This window comes from Temnothorax nylanderi, unplaced genomic scaffold (genome assembly GCF_030848795.1).
Source record: "Temnothorax nylanderi isolate EJ_2023f unplaced genomic scaffold, tnyl_v1.0 TNYL_tig0018_pilon, whole genome shotgun sequence".
Taxonomy (NCBI): Eukaryota; Metazoa; Arthropoda; class Insecta; order Hymenoptera; family Formicidae; genus Temnothorax; species Temnothorax nylanderi.
Window position 1 is genome coordinate 453,528 of NW_027249080.1, and position 14,197 is coordinate 467,724.

The 14,197-nt window shown below is 41.6% G+C and overlaps 3 protein-coding genes and 2 long non-coding RNA genes across 13 annotated transcripts in view; 3 read left to right on the plus strand and 2 right to left on the minus strand.

Moving 5' to 3' along the window:
• LOC139768797 (uncharacterized) overlaps positions 1 to 3,283 on the plus strand; it is a 4,605-nt gene extending 1,322 nt beyond the window's left edge. The window contains exons 2-4 of the long non-coding RNA XR_011717431.1: positions 145 to 527; positions 2,218 to 2,391; positions 2,922 to 3,283. This is a non-coding gene — a long non-coding RNA (uncharacterized lncRNA). The remainder of the gene's footprint in view (positions 1 to 144; positions 528 to 2,217; positions 2,392 to 2,921) is intronic.
• Positions 1 to 12,420, minus strand: part of Wnd (Mitogen-activated protein kinase kinase kinase 13 wallenda) — a 25,482-nt gene extending 13,062 nt beyond the window's left edge. For 2 of the 8 annotated variants that reach the window (XM_071699325.1, XM_071699322.1), the window contains exons 1-2: positions 8,442 to 8,896; positions 1,841 to 2,010 (exon numbers count right to left, since the gene is read on the minus strand). In XM_071699325.1, coding sequence (XP_071555426.1) covers positions 1,841 to 1,980 — 140 coding nt within the window. In that variant the 5' untranslated portion in view covers positions 1,981 to 2,010; positions 8,442 to 8,896. Of the gene's footprint in view, positions 1 to 108; positions 257 to 378; positions 515 to 1,840; positions 2,011 to 8,020; positions 8,045 to 8,441; positions 8,897 to 12,281 lie in introns of those variants that run through there. The other 6 variants (XM_071699323.1, XM_071699328.1, XM_071699329.1 and 3 more) reach the window with 6 other exon arrangements.
• Positions 10,021 to 10,997, plus strand: LOC139768799 (uncharacterized). Its single transcript, XR_011717433.1, has 2 exons — positions 10,021 to 10,439; positions 10,531 to 10,997. It is a non-coding gene; the product is annotated as an uncharacterized lncRNA (long non-coding RNA).
• LOC139768793 (tubulin delta chain) lies at positions 10,842 to 12,796 on the minus strand. 2 transcript variants are annotated; one of them, XM_071699348.1, is made up of 2 exons: positions 12,680 to 12,796; positions 10,842 to 12,626 (listed from the first exon to the last, which is right to left on the minus strand). In XM_071699348.1, the coding sequence occupies exon 2, from the start codon at positions 12,501 to 12,503 to the stop codon at positions 11,160 to 11,162; it is 1,344 nt and encodes a 447-aa protein (XP_071555449.1). In that variant the 5' UTR covers positions 12,504 to 12,626; positions 12,680 to 12,796; the 3' UTR covers positions 10,842 to 11,159. The 2 variants fall into 2 exon arrangements, with proteins under 2 accessions (XP_071555449.1, XP_071555450.1); XM_071699349.1 differs by having other exon boundaries at positions 12,709 to 12,776.
• A 1,173-nt stretch (positions 12,797 to 13,969) lies between these two features.
• Positions 13,970 to 14,197, plus strand: part of If (integrin subunit alpha inflated) — a 70,746-nt gene continuing 70,518 nt past the window's right edge. Inside the window, exon 1 of the mRNA XM_071699358.1 lies at positions 13,970 to 14,085. The gene's annotated coding sequence lies outside the window, so the exon portion shown is untranslated. The remainder of the gene's footprint in view (positions 14,086 to 14,197) is intronic.

The window sequence follows — 14,197 nt, forward strand, 5'->3', positions numbered from 1 at the left end:
CGTCTCTCATGACATCAAGACGATCGATGTATCTCGGAGCAGACACAGGAAGGTTCTATTATTTTCTTTTCTTAACGTATACGTTAAGAAAAAACGTTAATAACTTACTACGGCATTATCATTTTTAACACTACTTCCTGGCAGAACGCGACGTTCGTGTGTGAAACATGGTGAAACACAAGGGATTACGTCGGCTTGGAATTTCTCGATTGTCTCTGACGGCCGATAACGAAACGACACGCCGCGTCGGGCGAGAGGAGTTGTTGATGGAGCCGCTATCGCGAGCGCATTCCGAAGACCCGGGCGAGTTTCACGGGATCCGCTATCGTGAAGCGCGTTACAAAGGCACCCGGGCGACTCTCGCCTCACCGGCCTCACCTCTTCGTCGTAGCGCTGGCCACATCGTCGGGTACTATCGTAACGGCGGTGGGGTCACCGGCGGCAGCGTCGTCGTTCTGCGTCGCTGGCTTCTTGCTGAGGAAAAAACGCGCGAGGACCATCGCGTCGCGTACAGCACATGGACGTAGGTAGGTACAACGGGAGCACTGTTACAACGCGGTCGGCGAGAGACTAGCGTCGTCGTCGTCACGTCGCGCCACCGACCACCGATCGTTTCGGATCCGAGAGCGACACGCACGGCACTCACGTACGAAATGTATCCCACTTTACTGACGAACGGAGTGTCGGAACTACTACCCAGATAACCAAGCGCGCGATATATACCACGACGGGCACGATGCGACTAGCACGAGCAGCACGTCTTCTTTAATCTTTGTTTTCCTCTCTATCATTTTTTCCCCTCTCTCTTTCTTCTCCTTCTTCCTCTCTCGTTCCTCTCTTTCTCTCTCGACTTATCTGCTGCTCCAACATCACCGTCACATGCTATCGACAGCGCTCGCTCGCTCGCTCGCTCGTTTGCGACGCAATGCGCGAGCAGAGATAATGCGACCCGCGCTATTTCAAATTCACAAATATACAATACAAAATATCTATCAGCTTTTACATCCTTTATACACCGATAACAGTCATCAGATCGCGTTCTGTAATGATAAACTTGGCGGCAATATATCGACTCGATTCCCCAAAACTATTTATTATAATTTATTTCTTTTCATAAAAAAATAAGTGTGCATAATATAAGAACACGGAAATATGGTCAATATTCACTAATATTCGACCGATGTGCGTTGATACGAGGCATTGATTGTTAATATTGAAATACCTTATCAAATGTTAAATAATTGAATTAATAGTTAATTAATAATGAGATAAATATTGTAATAACTAATAATAGTTAATTAACAATTAAATAATAATACTTTATTATTACTTGCGTACAACATGCTATTTTGTATTTGTATAAGGAAAGAATTAAAAAAGGGAAAAAGACAAAGAAGTGATAAAACTAGCAATGTTACTTCTAACATAAGAATGAATAAAATCCCGAATAATTAAAATTTAACTTGAGACTGTTTACAGTTATTACTATTATATAAACATCGCATTATATGTATAAGTATTTAATAATGCAACCTATGATACCTCAATAATAATTGCAAGTAATAAATTCAATGTAGAAATATGTGAAAATTTTCTTTCCTCTTACAAGAGAAATGTTTTCAGGTACGTTGACGGATGAATTGCTGTATCGAAAGGGCGAAAAGTGCTACTTTACTTATCTGTCTCTTACTCACTACTCTTACTTATCTTTTCTCCCTTTCTTGTCTTTTGTTTGTGTTTCGTCTTTCCGATATTACCGCAAAATTATCGTCTCGATCAAGCGCATCGGTATTATTAAAATCTTATCAAGAATTAAGATTTAACAAGAAGAGGGAATTACCTGTTAGTAAATATATGAGCCTCTGGATGGGGAGACGATAAGACCACTCCGCTCACGTCCGCGGACGTCCCCGTTTCCTCGGTTTCCAAGTTGTACATTTCGGGTTGGGCCAGAGTCTCGGTCTCAGCAGGGGTGCGCATTCTCGCCTAAGTGCCAGATTATTAACAGACCTGAAACGAAGCATTTCAATTCCGTTACTTTCAATCATTAGCCCTAACGGATCTGCATGAATAGCGTGTAACAATAATGCGAGAAATAAACGAAATAATTATTTAATAAATTTCGAAGCAATTAGCTCTACCTTGATCAATAGAAATTGAATTTACAAAAAGACGATTCTACGTATTTCTATTAATGATTTAATATTTTATTCGCAGAGCCTAGAAGAATTTTATTCAACGCTCAGTACCTATAAAAGAGCATCCGCTGATTATATCTGTTACCACGTTGGAATGGGCGAACACAAAAAGAGAGGAATAAGAAATCACCTTTGGCGTAATATCTACTGGAGGGAGGCAGCCGGATTCAATGGAATGCCGATCTAGTAAGAGGTGTGGTATTTGCCCGTCCGCATACCGAACCTTAGCATATGCTTTATTTTATTTTGCGTACAGATTCTTTAAGCCCCGGGTCTGACCATGTTATTCAGACATCTTTCAACAGTTAGGTACTCTCTCAAAATAATAGAGAGTTCCGTGAGAATAAGTCGAAGGAAATTTATGAATGCAAGTAAAAAGTCAACTGGACACAGTCATTATCATTGTCAGATAAACAACAAATTTAGTTTCTTTCTAGTAGGACTCACAATCAGACAAAAGATTCGAATGTATTGTGCGAGCCAATAGTTCGTGTTTAAGCATTTCAAAGTAAAAACATTCGAGTTTCAATGTCCCAAGGTTCAATAATTCATTTAATGTAAGAAACTTCTCGCGAAGTAATTCTCATTACAAAAAAACCGTCCTTTATTTGTTTCTCGAATCACGATTAAAATTAAAAAAGATTCTTTAAAAACTTTTGCAAATTTAAAATATAAGTCGATAATAATGTAATAATGTAATAAGTAAGAGGGTGAATTATGCAGGTAATATTTGCTCCACGCACATCCCTCATACAAAAGGCAGAAAAAAGAAACCAGGAACTCCTTCCAGAATGAGTCACGCCACTCACGCCTAGGTGTGCCCTACGATTAATCCCGTGCACCTGGATCGAAGTCTTGCCAAGTTCCGAGTTATTTGAACCTGAAACCGCTGTTGACTCTAGCGCGCGCATGCGAATATCCCTTTTCAATATCACCCTCGAAAGTATAGAAAATTCGTTCGTTCTTTCTAAATTACTTGGTTATTATATTATTCATTTAATGTTTTGTCTTGTATTAAATTTATTAAATGTAATATTTTTTTACAAGTTGTGCGTGTGTGTAATAAAAATTGATGTCAGATATAATTAATAGCTCTTCAGGATATATTATAATTACATTTTACTGATAACAATATAATTATTTGTATTATTTTGATTATATATCTAATAATAAATAATTATATAGATAAAAATTTGCGAAAACGTATCCTTGATATATACATATAATTCAAGTCGTGGATATACGAATACTTGAAATAAAAACATTAAATAAAGGTTTCATGAATTTAAGGTGGAAATTTGAAGCTGCGTGAGGATCCCATTATTGCATTGAGAGAGTAAACAGCCTGGTTACGCTCCGAAGGATTGCCTCTTTTGCCTGAGAAATATAAATTTTAATGAGAGAAGGGTGTACACCCTCTGTTCTAATTCTATGCACCCTGTGCGCATAAACGTAAATTGCAACTTCGATCAGATATAACTCACATACGGCCATCTGACAGAAATAGCAGCGCCGAATGGTGGCATCGCATATGTTAGTTTACTCACGTGAGTTGTCTACAATATATATCGTATTATATACTTTCTAAAAAAAAGCAACGCAGATCGAGAATTTCTCAGTTTATTTCTCGCGTATACGTATAAATTTTATATTTTAATAATTAATTACAGAATAATTAATCGTGCCAATTTTTATCGCTCATGTAACGATAATGATAAAAAAAGCATATTATATTTCTATGAAAGAAAATGATCGTAAGTTACAGTTTAATGTTAATTGTTCTGCTTTGAGAATCACTGGACGCTAAAAGACCTGTTCCAAAAGATTAGGGCAAAAAATAACATAGAGCGGAGTTTTTCTTACAAGTGTGTTCTGAACAGGTAACACGCCTGCTTCTCGGAGGCTACGCATTAGAAATTAGAGCCCTTTATTTAATTTCAAATGTGTCAGTTTTTTTAAATTGCAATTTGAAGAGTAGAAAGGAAAGATTTCTTTGTGAGAAATTAAAAACTAACGACAAATGTGATAGTCTCTTCCCGAATATTTTCGGTAAAGAAGAAGCTACACAAAGAATCTGTCAAAGACTCTTCGCTGGTCGAAGAATCTGTAAAATCGAGACTCTTCGTTGGTAACACCCTGTATAAAACAAATGTCACGAAATTCTTCATAGGGAGTCCCGCATAAACATCCCCGAATACGTTTCCTCCAGTCTACCATACAGTCTACCGCACAAGTATTATTACTTTTTGCGGATACGCGTCGTGAAAGCGATTGGGAGGCACTGTCGTGGTGGGAGGGGAACGCAAACTCGTGCGAAGCATCGCGTGTGCGGATTGACCTGCGCAGACAAAAGCAAACCTGTTCTCGAGGGTCGTGACGAGGCGAGCATTTCGTCCCTCAGGGACGAAAATGACAAGGGTGGAGAAAATGAAAATCCATTTCCAGCGTCGTTAAATAGGTGTAACTCCACGAGCGTGAACGAACGGCCGATCGAAGCCGTTCTCATGCGTCATTCGCGCGAACGAGTTGCTCGTATAGGTACCAGTTCGTAACCACGGGTCTTGATCGATCAAGCAAGTTCTTATTTAGCTCTTTGCTACGTAATTACAGTCCATTTCCTTTTATGTGTAGAACCTGATTTTGATCAAAAGTCTCTTGCACAGCTTGGTTGAATGACATTTGAACATTGTTATGTGGCGTAGAACCAATTTCAGAAAGCGGTATTTTTTATGTTTTTAAAGGAATGTCTCAAAGAAAATCTCGACTTGGAGATATTTCATATAAAAAAATAATTATTGTATCTCCTCTCTTCTACTAGATTTGTACTTATTTCTTATTTTATCTCTTCTACTCTTCCTAAATGTTTTTTTCCAGCTCTAATTAATAAAAAATAAATTTAAAGTAAATTAAAGTTAAATGTGAAATTATAAAATTAAATATAATTATTTAATAAAGTTATATTTTTTCAGAAAAAAATGTAACAAACAACTTGAAAAAGAAAGTTTGAGTCACATTTCTATTTTGAGAAATTAGAAACATATCAAAACTTTTTAGCTACTTCACTATATATGATATAAAAAAATATTACTTTGACTTCTCGAAATCCTATATAGTCTCAAATATTTGTTGATTTCCTAGTTAACAATAAAATAAGCAAAGAAATCGATCGAACAAAAAATTCTAAATATGCAGGATCGCAATTATGTTCGTGCAATGAAACGTGCCTTGAATCCGTGTATAAATAGAAAGAGAAAATGAGGGTAAATTCTAAAAATATATACTCAGGCGTATTCGAAGATCCTATCGTCCGTGTTTGTCTGGCATACGCTATCGATCGCACACGAACTCGCTACGTATGAATGAAAAGCCGCCCCTTGGCGTCTCGTATCGCGTAAATAAACACATGAATCGTGCGATGCCGGATCTTTAAAGGATAGTTTACGCACGCTTCTCCGCCGCCGCGCATCCTGGCATTGAAATCACCACCCGATAATGGCCAGTGATTGCAACGCTGTCCACGGTACCCCGCGGCTAATCACTTACAACGTACCGATTCACTAACCCTGAATATATAGTAAAACCGTTATTGGTAACATTCGTTACCAAGCCATTTCTCGCACACCTTTCTTGCCACACATTTTCCGTATAGATAGTGTGATACCGTAATAGAATTGTGTAAAGAAGAACTGTCCGGTAGTTGTTATACATCCGATAGCTATTAATAGTATTTAGATTCACTATTACGTATATTGAATTTAGATTCACTACATATACTGTTTCATTATTTCCGAAATAAAGCCTAGGATCTAATATCCAAAAGGAGACCGACGATAATGGAATGGTTTTTAGGGTTACGAGAGTGGCGATCGTGGCGCAGAGAGATGTACGCTGTGGTCTAGTGAGCCGGAGAACCGAGTTCAATCCGACCAAAGACGGTTTTGTCAAATTTCGATCGCCACCTCTCGGATGTCAGATGGGGATGGCAACCCACCGAGAGTGTATTGCTTTGCCTAGCTCTCTATATTTAGAGAGAGTCCCCAGGTTAGGGCAAAGAAAAAGGCGTATATGTTAATTATGCTATATTATTTGCTATTATTAGAAGAAATCATTCAACTGATTGATGAATCAGTTTCATCAATCAATTGAATGATTTCTTCTAATAATAGGTATCACACACCATTTTTCTAATTTTTCTAATTTTTCTAATTTTTCTAATTTGATATAAAAAGTGGTGTGTCAATTGTTCTATTAAAATCAATTTTGCAATGCTACAAGAACGCTTTCTCTAAATTATGCTACTTATTATATACGCCATTGCATTGTATGAAAAATGCTGCTTATACAAATTTAATAATAACTCTATCTCGTGATTACTGCATTAATTGTCAGGTTTCGTCGATTAAACCAACCCAGTGTTTTTTCCGATTGTTAAAGGTTATCAGTATGTTACTTTTGAATTAGAGATAATTAGCTATTTAATCTTATCGCTAGTTTGATGCTATCAGGGCTCGGTTTGAAAACTTATACTGGCATTAAATGCACTGCGACACTATTCCTTAATGTTTCTTAATGTTTCCTTTGGTACAAGATCAATTTTCTTGAGTATATAATAGTCAAGTAAAATTGCGTCTTTTATTCTTTAATTTGTCTTACGTTTCAGCTTAAATGTCCTCATATTCCTCTGTATGATATAATCCTAGGAAGATTAAAGAAAACAGGACATTCCGGTATGCGTAATAAAATCTTTTGCTCGTCTGTGATTTACATAAATTAAACAGTTATTATAATTCTATCGGAATTTTCTATCGGAATGAACGGAGCTGGGATATTTTAATAAGCATTAATCTCAGTGCGTAATCTCTTAAGAATTCAATATTCGTCGCGCCGCCACTTAAATCTCAAATTGCTGGAACAGAATTACCCCCGCAGTGGTGAAAGGGTTGATCGACGTATTAAATTTGTATTACGTAAAGAAACAAACTATAGATGAGATCAGAGAAATGATTGCGCGATCTACAAAAACGATTTAACTGTAACATAAAAGAGAAGTGGACAACATTGACATAATGGTTCGTCACGATGTAATAAAGTCTTATAATTGCTTCGTTCGAAACTTGGAATCTGCAAAATTGTAGATATACGTTTGCACCACGTAAGAAGGCATTTCTTTTGCGTTTTATAGCATTTTCATTCGCGACGGGACTTGAAAAGAAAAAAAATCGGCTGAATCGAGAGAGATACGAATGAAGATAAAAATCGCAATCTTTCGGAAAGGAGCGCAAAAACGCCGAAAAGCAAACGATGCGATTGGATTTCTCCTTCCTGATTTATTCGGTTTAATTTCCTCTTCGCTGCCCCGAGGGAGACGCGTCGTTTCACATCGCGACGACAAGTCCGTTTTAACCGCATCCCGTGCACCTCCAGCGTATCGGTTGCATGCACTAGTGCGCACCAAAGGTCATCGCACACAAATCGACATAAAAGCGTAGCGGCTCACGAACGAAACGTTCGGAAGTGTCGCTGTATTATTTGGCAGAATACCGGATAGTGTTTCGGCACCGAGGGCGCTTCCGCTATGCACTCTGACCTTTAACTCCCACGCATCACAAACGTCATTCTCTTGTATTAAAAAAATGTCGTGTTTACAGTAGAAATTTCGTACGAAAATGGTGGACTCTTTAAAAAGTTTTCCGCTAAATGTCACAAAACTTTAAAAAAGTTTATTATTCTCGTACGAAAGTCTCTACTACAAACACGACCTTTGACGTGGGAGTTAAAAGGTGACGCTAATAAAAATGTGATACCCGTGAAAATTCGCGTACGTTTGACACTTGATATCTGCGCATCAACGCGCGGTCCAGCTACAGATTCCTCGCACATCTCACCCTGAAAGAGCGAAACGTTACGTCTACGTCTACGTCGTCCTGGACGCGGCAAACGCGAAAGACAGCCAGAAAACGGACGGTCCTTCGCGGCGATCGCGGCCGAGCGAGGTGAGCTTTCACTTTCCTCGATTTGCACAAGCGCGAGCGAGCGAGCGAGCGAGCGAGCGAGTCCGTCCGGTCGTTCTCGCCGTCGTCGCCATACGGACGATGCGAAAGCTCCCCTCGCGCGCGATGGGGGATGAGCGGGCGCGCAAGTTCCTCCTACGCGGGAGAGGAAACGGGAAAGATGGATGGGAAGAGGACGCGCGCGGGCGCGCTTTATCGATCAGAACGACGCGCTACCCTCTCGGCGACTCACCTGAACGCCGCTCGCCGTCGTCGCGACAACGGGAACGGTCGCTGCTATCCGCGGCGGAATCGCCGCCGTCGTCGCCATTCGCGCAACCCTTTTCCTTTCCTCCTTTCCTTCTCGGCCGAGTGCCGGTCGCGACGCTACGTCCACCGTCGTGGCGGCTCGCCGCGAGCGCGTTCCGGGAGTCGGCTCTTCCTCGCCGCGCGGGACGTCTCCTTCGTCGAAGTCGTCGTCGTCGTCACAGGCACGAACTGAGGAGACACGCAATACATATTACACCAGATCTCGCGAGGGAGTCCGAGCTGGTCGCTCGCACGCGCCGCGCACCCCGCGCGTTATCACGCAGCCGCTCCGGGCTCCGATTTAATCGCTCGCGCACAGCGTACAACCCCGCGACGGCGACACCCCGACGCGCGACGCGTTCGACGGACACTGGACAAAATGGCGCGCGTCATTGTCCATTTGTCCCGCAACTCCGACGCCAGAGCGCGCCGAGTGCGGTTCGTAGGGTTGGAGTTTGGAGCAGCGGGGAGGGGAGCGGGGCGAGCGGCCGCTCGCTCCGACTCGCAGCTCGCTTCACGCTTGCCGACCGCGACGTGACGTCACGCTGCGACGCGTGAGGTGCACGGACAACGGCGGCGGCGGCGGCGGCGACGGCGGCGACGGAGAACGAACAGGTTCCTGTTCGGCCGAAACCACGCCTCCTCGGTATTCGAGTCGCGTCGATAGCGATCACGACTATACGAGAATTGCTCTCTCGCGGCAACCTAGCCCGGAAGCGAGAACGTTTTTTTCGAATATCTCGTATTGAGAGTCACGTCGCGCCGTTTCTCGCACCTTCCTGGCGACCCGGGTAACCCGGTATCCCATGTTCCCGCATCCTCTGCGCATTTTATTTTGTAAAGAACCAAGAGATTAGATAAGATTGATAAAGAGAGAGAATTTATATTGTAATGTCTCTGACCTTTGTCATGCCTCTTACCGATCTTGCTTACGATTCGTATTTTTTAATCTATATGAAGTTATATTTCCATTAATTTTTTTAAGAAATACTGTTTTCATTCCTTGTTTAAATTATTATGCTGAAGAAGACTTAATACAGTCGTCTCGACTTATTTTGTCTACGATTGGACAAATATAGGATAAATTAACGGTAACATCCTTTACTGCTCGTTACATTGGCCTTTTGACTTTCCCATATTATATTGTAATTATATGAAAAAATATACGAAAGAAAAATATGAAGACGATCAAGTATTCTCGCTTTTGAAGCGTTATTTTCTGTGGGCTACGCCGTTCATAAAATACAATAATGAATTAAAAACTATACTTAAAAAATATAGGTACTTTGTGCGAATCTTGAGAATTAAAAATCACATTGTAATTTCAAAGCGACAGTTACGTTGAAGTTCGATTTTTACATGAAAGTACATTTTGATTGTTTAATTACCTAATTGAAGTGCATTAATATTATAAATGTTTTGTTCAAAGTCATCAAAGAGACGATAACAATAATTTCATCTTTGTTCTGATTTCGCTACGATGATGCGAAGACGATGGACTCTCAATTGTACGAAAAAATTTCAGATTATGAACGTGATCCACACGCACACATTTGCTTCGCAGGACGAAAACACGCGAATATACTTCGGGATACGAGATTGAATCCCAGCTCATTCGCCGCCAAGATTCCGTCGCGTCGTCCCTTGGATCGTTTCTGAGTTGGCGTGGTAGGAGGGTGACGGGTGACGGAATGACGAGCAGCGATTCCTGGAAACGATTTTTCTCCTTTCCAAGAAACGGGGGGTGGTCGGGCCGAAAGGCGCGCGCACACTGCGCGGAAGATCTTTTACCAATATACATGTATATATCTATATAGATAGATAGATAGAAGGGACGCAATTGCGCAATTCTGAAGAGCGTGATAATCAAGCTAGGAAAGGGGGACACACGTCATGCCGTTCCTTCATATGACTGGCTTCCTCTCATCTCACGTCTTCTTCGGTAATCACGGCCCTTCGTTCGTCTATCGACGCTCGCCCTCCCTTCTCTCTGTCATTTCTTTTTGGTCGAAAGCTCTTTATTGTCTCCGTAGCCGCAACCTGGTCGATTCCCAAATGACGTCACAACCACTGGCGTCCATCCCTCTCATCTCGTAGTAACCGTGACCGTGATATTCAAGGTCTCGCGTAAGCGCCTACGCGGCACGCGCTACTCAGAAAAAGTGTAGGAAAGACGAAAGAGAAAGAGAATGAGTTCGGAAATAAATCTACGTCCGAGAAAAATATTAAGAGAAAACTCGTTTTTTCTTATTCTGCGAAGCTTCAGAATAATTTTTGCGCATTTTCAAGACCATGTCGTCAAGACGACAGATAAATGTCGATCGCGTATTAGTCAATATTAAAATTTGTATGTAAACTTGATATATTTAGACGCTTAATATATTTTTAACAATCTTTACTTAAAAAATATATTATTTATACAAAATAACAGAGATTTATAGTAAGTTATTGAACGCTACTGCATCATATTTTCAAGTAATTATATCTAGGCACTTAAAAATTCTACTTGGTTCCGTAAAATATTCTGCAATGTTTTTCTATAAAAATATAAACACATTAATTTAATAATTTTGGATTCATTTCTTCTGCTTCTTAGGTATAGATATATATTGGCGTTTATATTAAATATATTTTTCGAACATAAAATCACGCATAAGAAAAATCAGTTTTTATTGCGGCTTTTTAAGTTTTTATATTCCTGCACTACGTTTTCTACTTTGGCAAAAGCTTGCAAAAAATCATCGTCCTCCAAACCAAATTGTTTATATTGATGCAAGAAAGCCGCGCATTTGTACGAGCCCCACGCTTTGTCTAGATATACGTCCAATGGTCGGTGTATCTCCGAATTATTGCTGACCAACGCCAGGAACTTGTCTCGATTCAGAAATCTACGTTCTTGATGCAAATGGGTAAAAGAATTCAGGATAGTCCACTCTGGATACAGATGTCTTCTCTGCAAATCTTCCAATGCTACAACATCATTCTCCATAGATTTGCCACGAGTTATGAGAACATTGGACACACAAGGACTATATACATAAGACATTGCTGTTTTGCTTAACGTGGGATTTGGTGCCTTTAATTGGGCATTTGTTAATTCCGCTTGTGACTTTGATACTCGAAGAGTTTGCTTCAAATGACGTATATACACCTCCCATTTGTGCGTGGGTTCATACTGCAGAGACGTTACAGGGGTATGCGGAGTACTCTTGACCGTTACAAATCTAAAATTGGGATGCGCGGCTATTTTGGATATTAAAAAATTCGCGTTACACCTCGCATCGCTGCTAGGTTGAAAAACGGCGAGCAGATTTTCTGAAATGATACTATTCATGTCACGCAACGTGGTGTTAGAATTCTTCAACAGATTGGTACACATAGAGTGCATCTGCTCGTTCTCGAATAACACGGAGACGTCTGCCCCGTCCGAGAACTTGGCTAGAGTCAGTACGGTGTTATAATTCTGGGTGCAAACTTCTCCGAAGGTGAACGGCAATACAATCGCGGCGACGATAGGCTGAGTTTCGTACTCCTCTCGCAGAAGCTCGACCATGCGGCTTCCTATACCGGATCCCGTGCCCCCAGCCGAGCTGAGAAGCAGAAGAAATCCCTGGGAACGATCTAACTTCTCAATCTCCTGTCGCGTGACGTTCAGCACAGCGTGCGACAGGCGTCGACTGTTTATCGTGTAGCCGTAAGCCCAGTTGTTGGCGGAACCGCCGCCAGACTGGCAGACTACGTTGCTCGTTCGATAGATCCACGACGCAGTCGCGTCCCTGCATACCTTGTTGACGACCTTCTCCTCGGTGTCGACGAGAATCGCCTTGGCGTAGTGCCGGCCGCACTCCCCGATTCCGTCGAACCACCTCTCGATCGTGCTTTCCGCGTACTCATAATTCGCGCCGTAAGGAACGCCGGTGTTGGTGGTTCCTAGATCGGAGGCCACCTTCGAGAACAGGTCGCAGCCGAGTTGATTCCCGCATTGTCCGAACTGCAACGTCAGCATCTCCGGGTGAATCCTTCGCCCGCCGATGTGAACGGCTTGGTGTCATCAACAAGCTCTTCCGCTCTTTGTTAAATTCTTGATATGGCAAGGCGCAGCTTGTGGACGGTTTACGACTGTTTATACCTGGAATGATGAGAATATTGTAATTCGTTGTATGGAAGAGACATCGAACTGACGTTTGCGAAGGAGTAATTTTGACATTTACACCGCGTCGTCGCTTCCCGCCAAAACTGTGTAAACATATACCGTCTTTGACATGTCTTCTGCACTCTTTGCACTTAAATTACACATAGAGTGTAAGAGTGTCTTCGACTAAACTCCGATCGATTTATGTCCAATTCTATTGTATCAATAGGTCTGTTCTTTTTAGCTGAACTTCTTGCACGGTTCATTATCTTTTCTCCTTTTCCCTTCAACGTGAAAAGAAAATAATGTAGTGTAAAGTACATGTAGTGTATTTTGTAGCGTAAAGTACACTACAAAATAATGCAGGCAACAGGGGTCCGATTCTCTAACGAGAAACGTATGCGCAAACTCTGCTCTAACAGAAAGGCTGCAAATTGATTGGCTATCGCACAGTTTTTAGCCAATAAGCTTGCAGCTTTTCTGTTAGAGCAGAGTTTACGCATACGTTTGTCGTTAGAGAATCGGGCCCCAGGCAATAGGAACAGGGAATAGAAATCAGAAATCATGTATAAATGCAGAATAAACAGTGACACAGGCAATAGGCACGGAGTTTCCGTCACTTTGGAAATTCTGTGCCTATTGCCTGTTGCCAACCAATCATAGCATTCGAATTTTTTAAGTTGTAATTAACGATTTTTGGTTATTTCCTGTTCCTATTGCCTGTTGCCTGGCATTGTGCAAGGGGCTTTAGTAAGGGTGCCGTCCCATGCAAAGAAGTTCAGCTGAAAAGAATAGGTCTAATGTAGGATTAACTTTAATCTCTTATTTTTATCTTTCTTAATTCGTAAAACAAACAAAAAATAAGTTAAACTGATAGGGAATAGACATAGACATTAATCAATCAAGCAATTGGAATAATTAATGTCTTACTATTTAACGTGTGGAAAGAAAAATTAAAACAGGGATAACGATTGGCCCATTGTAATAATCGTCGAGGTAGAATCGGATAGGCTGTGCCGTTCTAGTATCGCTGCGTTTGTGTTGTCAACGTTGTCAGTTGGTTCGACTGGCGTCCGCCATTTCGGGCCGGCCGACGCGAGCCAATTGAGAACTGCCGCGCGCCACACTACTCCGACATCCGACATTCAGCGCCCCTGGCTGGCCTGGCTGGCCATCAATTTGAACTGATTTTCAGTTGTACTGCCCTGCCGTTACGTTGGGTTAGGAGATACGTGTGCTTCATCTTCATCGTGTTTTTTCCGTTGCGTCGTTGTTACGGGAATGCCGAATTTCAAGCAGCAGTACAAGAATCCGCGCCCGGGATTCGGCGAGGCGGATCACAGAAGGTGCCTGCGCGCCTACAACTGCGATAAAACTCGCAGGGAAGTCAGGACTCGAACCTTCGACAGGAACCGCAACCTACAAGACGTTTCGGCGCTAACGAGCCCGCAGCCCGGTAAGTTGAAGGATTTCCCGTTTCACGTCATCTCTCTCGCAAATTGATAATTGGATTGTAGATAAAAAATTTCTCTCCTGCAGCCTCCTGCTTGCATCATCTTCTCAGTCAC

What these genes read in the sequence shown, in the direction of transcription:
- LOC139768793 (XM_071699348.1), bottom strand. Translation starts at nt 12,503, where the DNA reads ATGCTGACGTTGCAGTTCGGACAATGCGGGAATCAACTCGGCTGCGAC.